At 37.4% G+C, this 16,437-nt stretch overlaps 1 protein-coding gene across 1 annotated transcript in view; it reads right to left on the reverse strand.

Annotated features, from left to right (window-relative positions):
* PRKCI (protein kinase C iota) overlaps window positions 1–16,437 on the reverse strand; it is a 69,922-nt gene that overhangs the window by 39,776 nt on the left and 13,709 nt on the right. The window contains exon 2 of the mRNA XM_042955990.1: window positions 13,765–13,886. Within this exon, the coding sequence (XP_042811924.1) occupies window positions 13,765–13,886 (122 nt within the window). The remainder of the gene's footprint in view (window positions 1–13,764; window positions 13,887–16,437) is intronic.

Genomic DNA, 16,437 nt, shown 5'->3' on the forward strand with positions numbered 1-16,437 from the left:
CCCATTTTGCCACATTTATGAAAGTGAAAGGCAATATAATTACATTTCATTTTTGACATTGCTTTAAAAAAACTTTTGTTTCTACAGAAGATTTAAGTGTAAGCCAAAAATAAAAAAGCAGTATAAAAATAATGAGAATTTCACACATCAATAAGTGTGTAAATTATTCTTTCAGTTAGACAAATAAGCCAGTTGACTAAATTAATTCTAAATAATGAAATATTCAAAGAATTCTAGAGATAGGAGTCTGAAATTTAATTAACACTTCATTTACAACTCCCCAGGTGAGGAAACTAAATACATTTTAAATACATTTAAGCTCACCTCAGATTGTGTTTAAACAATAAGAAATATATGTATGTCATTCATATGTATATAGATGTGTGTATATATATTTATCTCTCTCTACAGAGGGCCATTACCTATATTGTGAGGATGGTGGGAAAACTAAAGATCATATTTTTAAAGTTAACTCATAGTACGCTTGGTCCATTATACATGTGACCTTTATTATTGCACTTTGATTAAATGCCATGAATGGAATTAACTATTGTTAAAAGTATCATTATAACCAGGGCGCCTGGGCATCTCGGTCAGTTGGGCGTCTAACTCTTGATTTTGGCTTAGGTCACGATCTCAGGGTTGTGGGACTGAGCCCCGCATTGGGCTCTGCGCTGGCCATGGAGCCTGCCTGAGATTCTCTCTCCCTCTCCCTTTGTCCCTTCTACTCTTGTACATGCTCTCTCTAAAAAACAAAAAATTAAAAATTAAAATAAAGAAAGTATCATTATAACCATATTTTAAAAAATCAATCTTTTCCTTCTGCTAGACATTGTCTTTTTGCCAGACCGATACCTGCCTGCTGTTCGTTGAAACCTAGACCATGTAAAGTACCTGTATGCAGTATTTACCTAGAGATCGACACTTTTGAATAATCACAAGGAAGTGTGAAAATAGGAGTTAATTACTGATATTATGTATATCCAAATCTATTTTATTTTTATTGGACTGAATGTCTGTGGTTCAAGTATTACCTTTTTGGGCCAACTGTTTAATGCCTGATAAAGCAGGGCACATAACTCAGAAGCAAAACATTCCGTGAAGAATCATCATGAAAGAAAAGACAGGAGGAAAAGCTATTTCTGAAAGCCTACTCTATTACTAAAGTACATATTCATATCCTAAAACAGGCATACAGCCAGAATGAGATCTGCTCAGATCAATGAATTTCAAGGTAATAAGATCTGTATATTATAACCAGCAGATCAAGTCTTTTTTTCAATGCATCTACATGTTCTTTTCACCTATAGAAAGAACCAAATTAGGGCACTGGACCTCAAGTATTTAATAAATATGCAAGGTTCAATTATTTACAAAATAACCTGAGAAGACGCAGAACTTAAAACATACTTATGTTAGGTATCTCAGCATATGACTCAGTTCAGTGCCCCACACTTGAAAGAATCTACACAGCAAAAAACCAAGGTTGGCCACCTTTAACATTTGCCTGAGATAGCATCACAACGCTCCTCTCCCTGATGTTTGAGTCTGCCATAGATTTAGACTCATTCTGTTCCCACCGGACCTTCTTTCTGCTGCCATTCCACCTCTGGATACTGGGTTCAGAATACTACATACCACTTGTGAAAGTCCATGTATTCCCTGCTTTGAAGGGTTGCGTTGCTTAAAACACAGATTTGCAAAAATTTTTCAAGAATGCTACAGTGTTTAGGTGGTCATCCTTTCAATATTAGGCCCAATCACAACAGTAATGGATTTCTGGTTTCTTCCTTTTTTCTAGGAGGCAGAAATCAGTGGTTACAGAAGCATATGCCATCCTATCAAGCTGCTCATCTTCAACTTCCACTTCTGGAGATGATGGAAGTAACAAGAACTGATTTAACCCTCTACCTAAAACACAAAAAAACTATACAAAACAAGTGAAAAAAAAATGGTTCAAGATACTGGAAATAAGCAACAAAGGATCAGCTGTAACTTAAATGTATACCTGAACAAAACTCAAAAATATTTATAAAACTACAAATATATCCAATGCCCAATAATGCAAAAGTCACATTGTCTAGGATCCAATAAAATACACCCAGGCATGTGAAGAAGCAGGAAAATATGACCTACAACAGGAGAAACATCAATCAACAGAAATTAACCCTGAATTGACAGATGAAAGAAATTTATAGAAATGGTTACTGAAAGTTATTATAATTATATCCAATATACGCTCAAGAAGCTGGAGGTATTGGGCATGTTAAGTAAAGATGGAAGATATTTTAAAAGGCCCAAGCTGAACATTTAGAAATAAAAGCTATAACGTCTGAAATGAAAACTATACTAGATGGGATTAATGGCAGATTACACATTGCAGAAGAAAAAACTGGTGAACTTAAATACAAGCAATAAAACTACCCAAAATGAAATGCAGAGAAAAAGACTGGGGAAAAAAAAAAAATGAACAGAACATTAGTGAGCTTTATGACACCTTAAGAGGCCTAATATTCATGTTAACCACAGTCCCCTAAAGGGATGTGGTGACAGAAAAAAAATTTGAAAAGCTAATGGCCAAAATGTTTCCAAATTTGATGAAAACCATAAAAACCCATGGATCCAAGAAGCTCAATAAAGCTTAAGACACAAAACATGAATAAAAGTGAACTAAGGCCCGTCGTTATCAAACTGCTTAAAACCAACAATAAAGAGAAAAATCTTAAAGGCAGCCAAAGAGACACATTACATAGAAAACAAAGGCCACTGACCAAAGATTTGCATCAGAGACAATACAAGCTAGAAGACGGTGCACAAAATGCAAAAACAAATTTGCTAACCTGGAATTATTTGCTCAGCAAAACTATCTTTCAAAAACAAAGGTGACCTAAAGACAAATTCATAGTAGAAATTCATAGGAACAGAAAGGCAAATTTATAGAGACAGAAAGTATAAGAAAGGCATGTGAGGAGGGGGAAAGTGGGGGGAGTTAATAGGTATAGAGTTTGTTTGGGATGATAAAAAAAAATTCTGGAAGAGGGTAGTGGGGATGTTTACATAAAATTATGAATATGCTTAAGATCACGGAGTTGTACACTTAAAAAAAGGTTAAAATTTTATGTTAGGTATATTTTACCACAATAAAAAAAGAATTAAAAAAAAGAAGTACACTAGTTCTCTATGTGCATGAATAATGTGCATAGAGACTAGACAATGCCCAGTGAAAAAAGGCAGTTTCAGAATATGTGCTTCAGAATAATGCCATTTATATTAATTGAATAGCACATAAAAGCACTACTTTGTTATTTATATATACAGAATAGTGACAGAAGGCATATTAGTGGTTCCCTGGGGATGAAGGGATATGGGTGAGAAAAGTTTGATTATAAACTTAACCTATGGTAGTAGTTGTCCCTTAGAAAGGGAAGGAAGACAATGTCATCAGAGATGGAAATGCCAACAAGAAGGCCAGACCTCGCCATAGAACAAAGCACAAGTTTGGGAGTCCTGGTGCCTTATCAGGCTCATACGGCCACTCTTGCTTGCCTCACCTTTTAACTCATCTCCATCCTACCACTGCAAGGGATTTCTCCTACGTGGGCCCCCATTTGATCCCTCTGCCTGTCAGGCATCCACACAGCCTGCTATATAAGTGGCAGCAGCCAGAGTTTACCAGGCAGAACACCTAAAGCACAGAGCTGGGGCAGAGGCCAGAACTAAAAGAACTACTTGAGTACTTCTCTAAGTCATCTAGCTGCCTTCTGTGTGGAGTACTCTACCCCTGGGAGTATAGGAAGACTTTCCAATGATGACCAGGCAGAGACAGTTTTTAAAAGGTATCAATTCACAGGGACACCTGGGTGGCTCAGCCGGTTAAGGGTCTGACTCTTGATTTCAGCCCAGGTCATGATCTCGTGGTTTGTGGGATCAAGCCCTGCATCGGACTCTGGGCAGAAGCCCAGAGCGTGCTTGGAATTCTCTCTCTCTGCCTCTCCCCTGCATGTGCACATGCTCTCGAAAGAAAGAAAGAAAGAAAGAAAGAAAGAAAGAAAGAAAGAAAGAAAGAAAGAAAGAAAGAAGGAAAAAAACAGTATCAATTTCCAGACCCTCAACTTCCATGTAAACTCCTCTCTAAAAATCATCAGCCCGAGAATCTGCCTGAGGTACAATACCTCACTTCATCTCTTTTTCAAATATTTCTTTTCCTACATTATTTTTAAAAAACGGTATTTATCGACCATATAATCCAGCCATTCATTCCAGTTCTAGACATATGCCCATGAGAAAAGAAAATATATCTATACAAAGACTTATACATGATCGCCAAGAAGTTTTAATCATAATAGCCCCAGACTGGAAACAACCTCAATGTCCATCAACAGGGGAACACATAAATAAACTGTGGTAGATCCACATAATGGAATACCACTCAGCAATAAAAAGAAATGAACTACTGATACACACAATACACATTATCAATAATTTTGCCAAATGAAAGAAGCCAGACCAGTCCCCGCCCCCACAAAAAAAGAGTACATACTGTATGATTCCATTCCTATAAGACTCTAGAAAACGCAAACTAATCAACAGTGACAGCCAACAAATCAGTAGTTGCTTGGGATGGATGGGTAGGAGTGAGGAACTGCGAAGCATACAGAAACACTTGGGGGTAACGGATATGGTCTCCATCTCACTTGTGGTGATGGTTTCCTGAGTGTCAAAACTCATCAAATTGTACACTTTTAATATTAACATGTACAATTTATTTTGTGTCAGTTATGCCTCAATAAAACCATTTTTTAAAGGTGAAAATAAAGACATGAAAAAGAGGAAAGAATAAATCAAAAGCAAACCTCTACTATAGGAAATGTTAAAAGAAGTTCTCTAAGCAAAAGGAAAATACCAATTACAAGGCAAGATCTGCTCAAGGAGTATGTAGATTTTTTTCTTATTGATGTCAATTTTCATTTTTTAATTTTCAGGTTTGGATCCATAATACTGCTACCTAGGTAACTGACATCACACTGAACATACATTCAGTCAGAAAGTTTTCTCCTCACTGTTCCTTCTGACATGCTTGCCACTTAATATACAGTGTCAATATACAATGTGGGGTGGTAGAGAAAAAGTATGAAGCTCCTAACACACCAGCTAAAAGAAAATCAGATGAAGGATGTTTGGAAAATATCAGGGCACGTGGGTGGCTCAGTCAGTTGAGCATCCAACTTCAGCTCAGGTCATGATCTTGTGGTTTGTGGGTTCGAGCCCCTCACTGGGCTCTGTGCTGAAGGCTCAAAGCTTGGAGCCTATTTCAGATTCTGTTTCCCTCTCTCTCTGCCCCTTCCCTACTTGCACTCTGTCTCTCTCTCTCTCTCTCTCTCTCTAAAGAAATAAACATTAAAAAATTTTTAAAAGATTTTTGTAAAATATCATATGAAATGTTTCCTTCCATCCTAAGTATGGTTTTGTTACATCTTGACATTCAATTGTCCACCCTATGAACACATCAGATTTAATCGTTTAACCTCGCAGATTCAGAAACACTCCACATATACTCTTTATGTCAAAGAATGTTTACCTGCATTTCAAATTTCCATGAATCTCACCTACTGAACCCAACAGTCACATGAATTAAAGAACTACATCTAGGGGTGCCTGGGTGACTCAGTAGGCAAGCGTCTGACTTCAGCTCAGGTCATGATCTCACAGTTCTTGAGTACAGGCCTTGCATTGGGCTCTGTGCTGACAGTTCAGAGCCTAGAGCCTACTTCGGATTCTGGGTCTCCCTCTCTTTCTCTGCTCCTACCCCACTCATACTCTGTCTCTCTCTCAAAAATAAACAAACATTAAAAAAATTTTTAATAAAAAAACAAAGAACTACATCCAAATTATATCCTCTCCCACTCTCTGCAAATCATCTATTTTTTCCCTCACATAGCCTTTTACAGGCTGTAAATAACTTACATATGCTATTGCTGAAAAATATAACAAAAGGTACAATATTTTTGGACGTCAGTTCTAGGCAATTCACCCTATAAATAATACAGTGCAGGTGCCCAAAAAACATATGCACAAAGATATTCTCTGCACTAATATTTTTTATACACTACAAATAATTCAAATATCCATCAAAGGAGGATTGATTAAATAAATTATGCACAACCACACTGGGAATGCAAACTGGTGCAGCCACTCTGGAAAACACTATTGAGGTTCCTCAAAAAATTAAAAATAGAACTACCTTACGGCCCAGCAATTGGACTACTGGTGTTTATCCAAGGGATACAGGTAAGCTGTTTCAAAGGGGCACGTGCACCCCAATATTTATAGCAGCACGATCAACAATAGCCAAAGTATAGAAAGAGCCCAAATGTCTATCAATGGATGAATGGATAAAGAAGATGGATGAATGGATGAAGAAGATAAAGATGAATGGATAAAGAAGATGTAATACAATGGAGTATTACTTGGCAATCAAAAAGAATGAAATCTTGCCATTAGCAACTATGTGGATGGAACTTGAGGGTATATGTTAAGCGAAATTAGTCCATCAGAGAAAGACAAATATCATATGACTTCACTCATATGAGGACTTTAAGACACAAAACAAAAAAACAAACAAACAAAAAAAGACACAAAACAGATGAACATAAGGGAAGGGAAGCAAAAATAATATAAAGACAGGGAGAGGGACAAAAACATAAGAGTATCTTAAATATGAAGAACAAACAGAGGGTTACTGGAGGGGTTGTGGGAGCGGGGATGGGCTAAATGGGTAAGGGGCATTAAGGAATCCATTATGGAAATCATTGTTGCACTATATGCTAACTAACGTGGATGTAAATTAAAAAAATAAACTAAATAAAAATTTAAAAAAGAAAGAAAGAAAGAAACCAAAGAAACATGAGAGCCAAAAACACTACATCAATATTGATTATATCCAGGGGGAAAAAGTCCTAGAAAAATGAAAAAGAAACTGAAAAAGGATATTAAAAAAATTAAATATGAACCATATGTTAAGTAATATGTCAGTATTAAATTTCTTGAATGTGATGATAAAAAAAGTTATGTACAGTCACATTGTATAAACGTTATATAAATCTACATACACTGATACAGAAAGATATCCACAAGATGTTAAAGGAAAAAGTGGGTTAAATAGAAGCTTGTACAGTATTTGGCTACTTGTAAGAAAGAAAAAAAGTGTTACCCTATACCTTCTAGTTGTACATTCACATGAAAAGATCATCAATTTGTTTATAGCGGCTATTAGGGGGATCTGAGGATCCACAGAGACATTTTTTTCCTTCAAACAAATCAGTATTTTTGTTAACATGCACTATTATTTATTTATTTATTTATTTACTTACTTACTTACTTACTTACTTACTTACTTATTTTGAGAGAGAGAAAGCACAAGTCGGGGAGAGGGACAGAGGTCACGATCTCATGGTTTGTGAGTTCAAGCCCTCATCAGGCTCTGCAGTTGCAAGGCCTGTTTGGGATTCTCTCTCCCTCTCTGCCCCTCCGCCCACCTTGCCTCACACAAGTGCACAAGCACGTTCTGTCTCTCAAAATAAATAAATAAACTTAAGAAAAAAAGAAATGTAGAAAATACTTAATATTTGGGGTGCCTGGGTGGCTCAGTCGGTTAAGCGTCCGACTTCGACTCAGGCCATGATCTCACGTTTCGTGAGTTCGAGCCCCGCGTCAGGCTCTGTGCTGACAGCTGAGGGCCTGGAGCCTGCTTCGGATTCTGTGTCTCCCTCTCTCCCCCTCTCTCTCTGCCCCTCCCCTAGTTGCTCTCTCTTTCTCAAAAATAAATAAACAATAAAAAAAAATTTTTTTAAAGCACATCCTTATGGAAAAACAGTCTCAATTAAAATATGATGAACTGGGGCGCCTGGGTGGCTCAGTTGGTTAAGCGTCCGACTTCGGCTCAGGTCACGATCTCGCGGTCCGTGGGTTCGAGCCCCGCGTCGGGCTCTGGGTTGATGGCTCAGAGCCTGGAGCCTGCTTCCGATTCTGTGTCTCCCTCTCTCTCTGCCCCCCCCCCCCCCGTTTGTGCTCTGTCTCTCTCTGTCTCAAAAATAAATAAACGTTATAAAAAAAAATTAAAAAAAAATAAAATATGATGAACTATAAAGTCATTTATCATTCTCTGCCCCATATACTTTCCCCACATGAGAAGGGAGGTACAATTGTTACAAAATTACTATTCATTCTAAAATGTTTAGTTAGATTAAGCAAACCAGTTTTCCCACAGGCACATCAAAACAAATCATTAAAACTGGTTTTAAACACAAGGAAAAAGAACAGTTGTCATAAATCTACTTAAAGAAATGAAGCAAGCTTATGATCATTACTCGCCCTAATATAAAATCCCACAATTAAAAGATTAGCTTCTAGAAAGTGTTTCTCATAAACCAGAGAAATTATAGTCCTGTCTTCCAGTGATTCTAGAGAGAATTTTTTCTCCAGATAAGCAAACCCCCATGCTTATATGGCTAAAAATAAAGGCAACACAATTACAACTGAAAAATAATTGCAAGGAGCTTAAAAATAATTACTACTGGTTCTATATACCTAAAATTAAGAAAAGACTGGTATCACAATTAACCAGGGTAAGAAGGATCACATGGGAATCAACACACCTTAATAGAAAGTTTAACCTTTTACTTGGATGGGGCTATAGTTTTGTAGTTTTCCCCAGAAAATTAGGACACTTAACAGCTATTTAGAGAGAAAGAACTTTGAATTGCATTATAAAAGGATAAGACTGTTTCATCAGATAATTAATTTAATTTACTATGTGCACCTGTTAATTAAAAGATGCTTTTATGTTAGGAAAAAATAGAATAAACCACAACGCCCCATGCTTAAATCTCTAATAACAAACATAAAACTACACTGTGGAAAGGCTTGCTATTAGCCTTCTGTACAATTCGCAAATGTTTTTTGAGTGTACTATACTGCTCTAGGCTTTGGAGCTCCATGGCAAAGACAAGAACTCTGTTCTCGTGGAGCTTACATTCTACCATATAAATAAGATACAAAGTGAATAGAAGTGAAAGGCTTCTTGGAGACAGGACATTTGAGTAACCTGAATGACAGGAAAGAGACAGCCCTGTAACAATCTGGGAACAGAGCTCCCCAGGTAAAGACATTACAAAGTATAAGAGTACGATAAAAAAAATTTTAGTGGATTATCTCTAAATCAATTTCTTTTAATAAAATGCATTATCTGTGATTCCTATGTGCACGAATTTGAAAACCACCAACTGAAAAAACCCTAAGTGGCAAGTAAATGGCATGAAGTGATCAGCACAGAATTAAAATGAGAATAACACTGGGGCTGTTCAGTTGGTGGAGCATGAGGCTCTTGATCTCTGGGTTGTGAGTTCAAGTCCCACACTGAGTATAGAGCTTCCTTTAAAAAAATGAGAATAACATTAGCTCATGATAATGATCAAACTATTGATGCTAACTATATTGTATGTACTATGCTAAATTCTAAATTACATAGTCTCATTTTCAGCCTGAAGATACACTGTGAGATATCCACACCATTTAGAATCAACAAGATTTAAAGATTAAATTTAATATTTAATTATTAAAATATAATATATGGCTATTAATATACAATTATTAATAAATATTTATTTATTTAAAGATTAAAGTGGTTGAATAAAGATATTCAGCCTTACCCTTGAATAATACAGAATTTAAAAGACCAAGCTAGTATTTCACCGATCAGATTCCAAGAAAAAAAGTTAAACTCATAATATCTGAGGTGAGCAAGGGCATGAGTGAAGAGATGCTCTCATTCAATGTAACTGTGCCATATACTGGCTCAAACCTTTTTTGATACCAAATTGTCACTAGCTACCAAAATTTATGAAGGACATATTCTATGAATTGGCTACAGAGAGACTCCCATACAATAGCACAAAATTACATATAAAGATGTGCATTATGTATTGTCTTATGGTAGCAAAAACATTAGAAATAGTCCAAATATCCATCAATAAAGGGTTAAATAAATAAATCATGAAATATCTACAATATGGAATATTATACAGTGCTGAAAAAGGTAATGATGGTGGGCACCTGAGTGTCTCAGTCGGTTAAGTATCCGATTCTTGATTGATTTCCACTCAGGTCATGATCTCATGGTCATAGAGCTCCACATCAGGCTCCTTCCTGGGCATGGAACCTGCTTAAGACTCTCTCTTTCTCTTCCTCTGCCCCTCCCCCTCTCACACTCTCTCTCTCTCTCTCTCTCTCTCAAAAAAAAAAAAAAAAGGTAATGATGTAATTTCATGCACATTGAAATGAAACCTTGTCCAACATATAAGTACATGAATTACTTTAGAAAAACTTTTAAAAAGGTCTTTAAAGGGGTGCCTACCTGGCTCAGTCTGAGGAATGTGTGACTCTTCATCTCGGGGTCATGAGTTCGAGCCCCACACTGAGTACAGCAATTAAATAAATAAAACTGTTTTAGGGGCACCAGTGGTTTAAGCATTAAACTTCAGCTCAGGTCATGATCTCACGGTTCATGAGTTCGAGCCCTGCGTTGGGCTCGTGCTGACAGATCAGAGCCTGGAGGCTGCTTTGGGTTCCGTGTCTCCCTCTCTCTCTGCCCCTCTCCTGTTCACAGTCTTTCTCTCTCTCTCTCTCTCTCTCTCAAAAATAAAATAAACACTGGGAATGTAAGCTGGTGCAGCCACTCTGGAAAACAGTATGGAGGTTCCTCAAAAAACTAAAAATAGAACTACCCTACGACCCAGCAATTGCACTACCAGGCATTTATCCAAGGGATACAGGTGTGCTATTTAGAAAGGACACATGTACCCCAATGTTTACAGCAGCACTATCAACAATAGCCAAAGTATAGAAAGAGCCCAAATGTCCATCGATGGATGAATGGATAAAGAAGATGTGGTGTATATATACAATGGAGTATGACTCGGCAATCAAAAAGAATGAAATCTTGCCATTTGCAGCTACGTGGATGGAACTGGAGGGTGTTATACTAAGTGAAATTAGTCAGAGAAAGACAAAAATCATATGACGTCACTCACATGAGGACTTTAAGAGACAAAACAGATGAACATAAGGGAAGGGAAACAAAAATAATATAAAAACAGGGAGGGGGACAAAACAGAAGAGACTCATAAATGCGGAGAACAAACTGAGGGTTACTAGAGGGGTTGTGGGAGGGGGGATGGGCTAAATGGGTAAGGGGCACTAAGGAATCTACTCCTGAAATCATTGTTGCATTATATGCTAACTAATTTGGATGTAAATTTTAAAAACTAAATAAAGAAAAAAATAAAATAAAATAAAAAATAAACATTAAAAAAATTTTTTTAAAAACCTTTTTTAAAAAAATGTCTTGGGGCACCTGGGTGACTCAGTTGGTTGAGCAGTCTGACTTCAGCTCAGGTCATGATCTCTCAGTTCATGAGTTCAAGCCCCACATCAGGCTTTCTGCTGTCAGCACAGAGCCTGCTTCTGATCCTCTGTCTCCCTCTCTCTTCCCCTCTTTTTCTCACGTTCTCTCTCTCTCAAAAATAAATAAGCATTTAAAAATAAATAAATAAAATCAAATAAAAAATGTCTTTAGAAAACGACAATGCATTTGAGTTTATCTATAGCTTGGAGTTGGGATATCTTTCCAGTGCTTTTCACATCAGAAAACACAGAAATGCCCCAAATATTGAGCTAAATATTATGACATTCCTTAAAATGAAATTCCATTCACATTACAATTAAGAGAAAGTCATAATACAAAACTAGTATATATAAGGTGTCTTCCTTTTTTTTAATGTTTATTTTGAGAGAGAGAGAGAGAGTGAGTAGGTGTGCACAGGGAAGGGGCAGAGAGAGAATCCCAAGCAGGCTCCACGCTGTCAGCGGAAAAATCAGATGCGGGTGATCCCACAAATAATGAGATCATGCATGACCTGAGCCAAAATCAAGAGTTGGAAGACCGATCAACTGAGCCACCCAAGCGCCCCTAATTAGGGTATCTTTAAACTATACTTCAATGACGTTCCATCATGTAAGATAAAGTCTAATGTGGTTTGCAAAGGCTTCCAGGATTGAATCCTAAGCTTCTCAAAGTTTAATATCCATGCAACTTGGGGCACCTGGGTGGCTCAGTCAGTTAAGCATCTGACTCTTGATTTCTGCTCAAGTCATGATCTCCCAGTTCAAGAGGTTGAGCCCTGCTGTCAGGCTCTGTGCTGAGAGCTTGGAGCCTGCATGGGAATCTCTCTCCCTCTCCGTCCCTCCCCAACTCATGCTTGCACATGCGTGCATGTGTGTGATCTCTCTCAAAATAAATAAATAAACTTTATTTTTAATAAATAAACTTAAAAAAATATGTATGCCACTCACCTGGAGTTCCTATTAAAGTGTAGGTTCAGATCCAGGGATCTGTGATGGGGCCTGAGAGTCCCATTTTCCAAAAATTCGCAGACCACACCAAGGAGCAAGGATCTAGCCCTCATCCACACCTCTCTACACCTTGCACTTTAATTTAGTGAATTACCACTCTTCCACATATACCACGTTCTTCACACCTCCGTCTCTTTTTTAATTCTTCATCAGAAGTGGTTTTCCCCTCACCTCCTCCACTTCAAAAACTTCTACTCTTTGTTTTATATTTAGTCCAAACATCACAAATATTTCAAGAACATGGAGATGTTGGTTCTTTTGGATTCCAAGATGCCTATGCACTTATGTTCAACTTAACACATTTGTTATTTATATGTCCATCTCCCTATGAGACTATGAGTGTGAATATAGAAAATTTCTATCTTAGAGGCGCCAGGGTGGCCCAGTCGGTTGAGCGTCTGACTTTGGCTGAGGTCATGATCTCACGGTTTGGGAGTTCGAGCACTGTGTTGGGATCTGTGCTGACAGCTCAGAGCCTGGAGTCTGCTCCTGATTCTGTGTCTCCCTCTCTCTCTGTCCCTCCCCCACTCATGCTTTGTCTCTCTCTGTCTCAGAAATAAACATTAAAAAAATTAAAAAAAAAAAAAGAAAATTTCTATCTTCAGCACACAGATGTTCAATAGATGTTTTCTGAGTCCAAGTCATTAAGGTATCAAGTCTCTGCCACCACCTCTGAAATCATGGCTATCACAATCACTTTTATTCTGTAGCACTTTCTTTGAAGTATTTACAGTACTCAGCAAAAAAATACTGCCAGATTATTGAAGGTAATCTCTAAAATATAAGACAATACTCATATTCAAAATTAAAGCAAAATGTAACACTATTTGATGAGATGTTTACATTAATGGTAGAAAACAAGTCACATTAATTTCACTCTATTTTGGAGTAAAAAGGACAAAACAAAGATTGTACCCTTTGGTATTCTTTTTATTTAAGTGCTTGAAGCAAAATAAGAATAACATAAAATTTCTAATATACCTAATAGTCCTAATTAATTTGAACTTTTACTACATTTTAAAAACAAACGACAGGGGTGCCTGGGTGGCTTAGTTGATTAAGCATCCGACTCTTGATTTCAGCTCAGGTCATGATCTCACAGTTTGTGGGATGGAACTCTGAGTCATCAGTGCAGAACTTGCTTGGGATTCTCTCTCTGCCCCTTCCCAACTCATGCGTGTGTGCACATACTCTCTTTCTCTCTCTCAAAATAAATAAACTTTAAAAAAGAAAACAAATGACAAAATAGTATCTTAAATCAATGCTTACACAGGCAACCCTCTCTTTACCACTCACCTTCCTCATCGATCCATTTCATGGTGAAAAGCTGTTCGTTGTCAAAAGAACACATGTCTCGAACCTCACTGCAAAGGCCCTCAAAGGAGATTGAAGGTTCAAAATGTGTTATCATGATATCCCTGAAAAAGAAAAAAAAAAAAAGGAGTTTTAAGTTTGACAATGACCAAAACTAATAATACTCTACATAACACTAAGTGCCTGAAAATCAGATGAACATCAGTTATTTTGTGAGTGCCTCAACATGCATTGCTTCCGGTAAACTATCTCCATAAAGTAAAAACAAAAAATCCATATTAAATAATGCTTAAAAGTAAAAATAGTGGGGGCACCTTGGTGGCTCAGTTGGCTGGGCCTCTGACTCTTGGTGTCAGCTCAGGTCATGATCTCATGGTTGGTGAGTTCAAGCCCCACATCGGGCTCTGTGCTGACAGCATGGAGCCTGCTTGGGATTTCTCTCTTTGGGATTTTCCTTCTCTCTCTGCCCCTCTCATGCTTTTTCTCTCTCAAAATAAATAAACTTAGTAGAAAAAAAAGTAAAAATAGTGGATTTGTGAGAAACTTTCATTCAATCTTCCTTCTCATTCAGGTAGGCCACCCTAACTGCTCTGATGGTTGTCCCACTTTGGCTTTAATTTTGTTATCAAAAGCTCACTCTTTTGTGAGGCACTGCACTCCGCAGATGAACAGCTCTATTATTGATGAACTTCTGCCTTATATTTAACTGAAATCTGTTCCAATCACAGGTTGCAGATCTCCCCTCCCCCAAAAGTCCACCCTTCATCTAAGAAACAGCTCTTCAATAATTTGACCAAGATCTGTCAAGTCCTCTTCCCCAGCCCTCACTTCCACAAATTAACCACCCATGAGACCATCACCCATTCTTTGTGTGGCATGATTTTTAGACCTCACACCTTCATTTTCACCATTTCCCAAAGAATTCCCATTTGCCAAAATTGGGTTTAAATAAGACTAATATTTTAGGTAGATACCCAAAGAACATAGGAACAGACATAAATGTGTATTTGTTTGTATTAGTGTTAGATAAGCAACAGTATTCAAATAAATCTACGTAGTGGCTATTTAGTATAAAATTTAAAACCGCAACAAACTGTTTTAGAGCAGAGGCCTGGGACTTCCTCCAAGGAGCCAGGAGAAGGCTCCCTATGATCACATCTCCACTCAGTAGCCAGACACAATCACCTTTCAAATGTAAGTCAAACAGACTGAATGACTCTAATAAAAATTTATAGAGTGATGCCTATGTGTCAAATTCTGTCCTAACAGTTTTACAAAATTAATGTAGTTCATGTCCTTTCTGTTTTTTTTTTTTTAATGTTTATTTATTTTTGAGACAGAGAGAGACAGAGCATGAACGGGGGAGGGGCAGAGAGAGAGGGAGACACAGAATCGGAAGCAGGCCATGTCCTTTCTGTTTTAAACTCTTCAAATGCCTTTCTGTCTCATGAAGAGTAAAATCCAAAGTCCCTAGTGGAGTCTACGAGACCCTGGCTACCTCTCTGACCAACCTCTTCTACTACTTGAGCAGGTAAACCAATGCTTATATTCTACCATCTACCCCAGCTAGAATGTAAGTTTGGTGAAAGCAGGGGTTTTATTTTGTTCATTATATTCCTAGCAACCAACACAGTGCCTGGCACAGAACGGATGCTTAAGAAATACCTGTTCAAGAAAGGAAGGAACTGTGAACAGAAATGGGTAGCTGGAACACAGAACACAGAGTAGGAAATAAGGAATTTCAAATTTTAGTCATCTGCGCAAAAAAAAAAAAAAAAAAAAAATGTTTAAAACTGGTCTTTATGGGCTATCAAAGGTAAGCAAAGAGCAGAACCTCAAAATGGATTGCCCTTTTCTTGATAATCTTTCTAAGCATCTCACAGCTTTGTATCCCTGCCTCTGAGAACTTCTTGCCTTGGCTTTCATAACAGTAAGCTTCCCTGGCTCTCCGTCTGCTATACTGAATGAACGCTTAAGTTTCCTTTGATCTTCAATCACAAGGTACTCTTTACATTCTCTCTCACATTCATCTTCTGTCATTCTTTCTTTCTCTCTGAAACTTAATTCATATTCAATGTTTTAACTACTATCTCTATGTAGAGGTCTCCTAAACCTGTAATTCTACCTTTTGATGATCTGGTTCTAATTCCCATTCTCAACTTGAACCCACCATTCCCAATACAAATACTCTACTGCACTCATCTGGTTTACTCATAACTCCCACACATAAGACCTTGATGACCCAAGTTTTAATACTTGGCCCAGTATTTAGAGGGAGGTTCAAGGCCCTCCCAGTTTATAGAGGGAGGTGAGGATCAATTCTCTAATAGGCACTTCAACATCAACTTCCATTAAACAGTTTTTAACCACATAAGCTCAATGGTCCATACTTTTAAACCTGTCCAACATGTATCTTATGTTTCATCTTTTGTTATTTAACTCATACACTGATAACACATCCTCAACTAAATTGTACACAACTGGGAGACAAAAATCCTCGGACTGTTTCATAGAGTCACAGTACTATTAACATAATGAGGACTCTGAGACTACACTGCATATTAACTAACTCGAGAGTAAATAAACAAATATTAATAAAAAATAATTTAATATCTAAAAATTAGAAATCCAATTGTCATGGTAATAGACAGCTAC

Source organism: Panthera leo, chromosome C2 (assembly GCF_018350215.1).
Source record: "Panthera leo isolate Ple1 chromosome C2, P.leo_Ple1_pat1.1, whole genome shotgun sequence".
Classification (NCBI taxonomy): Eukaryota; Metazoa; Chordata; class Mammalia; order Carnivora; family Felidae; genus Panthera; species Panthera leo.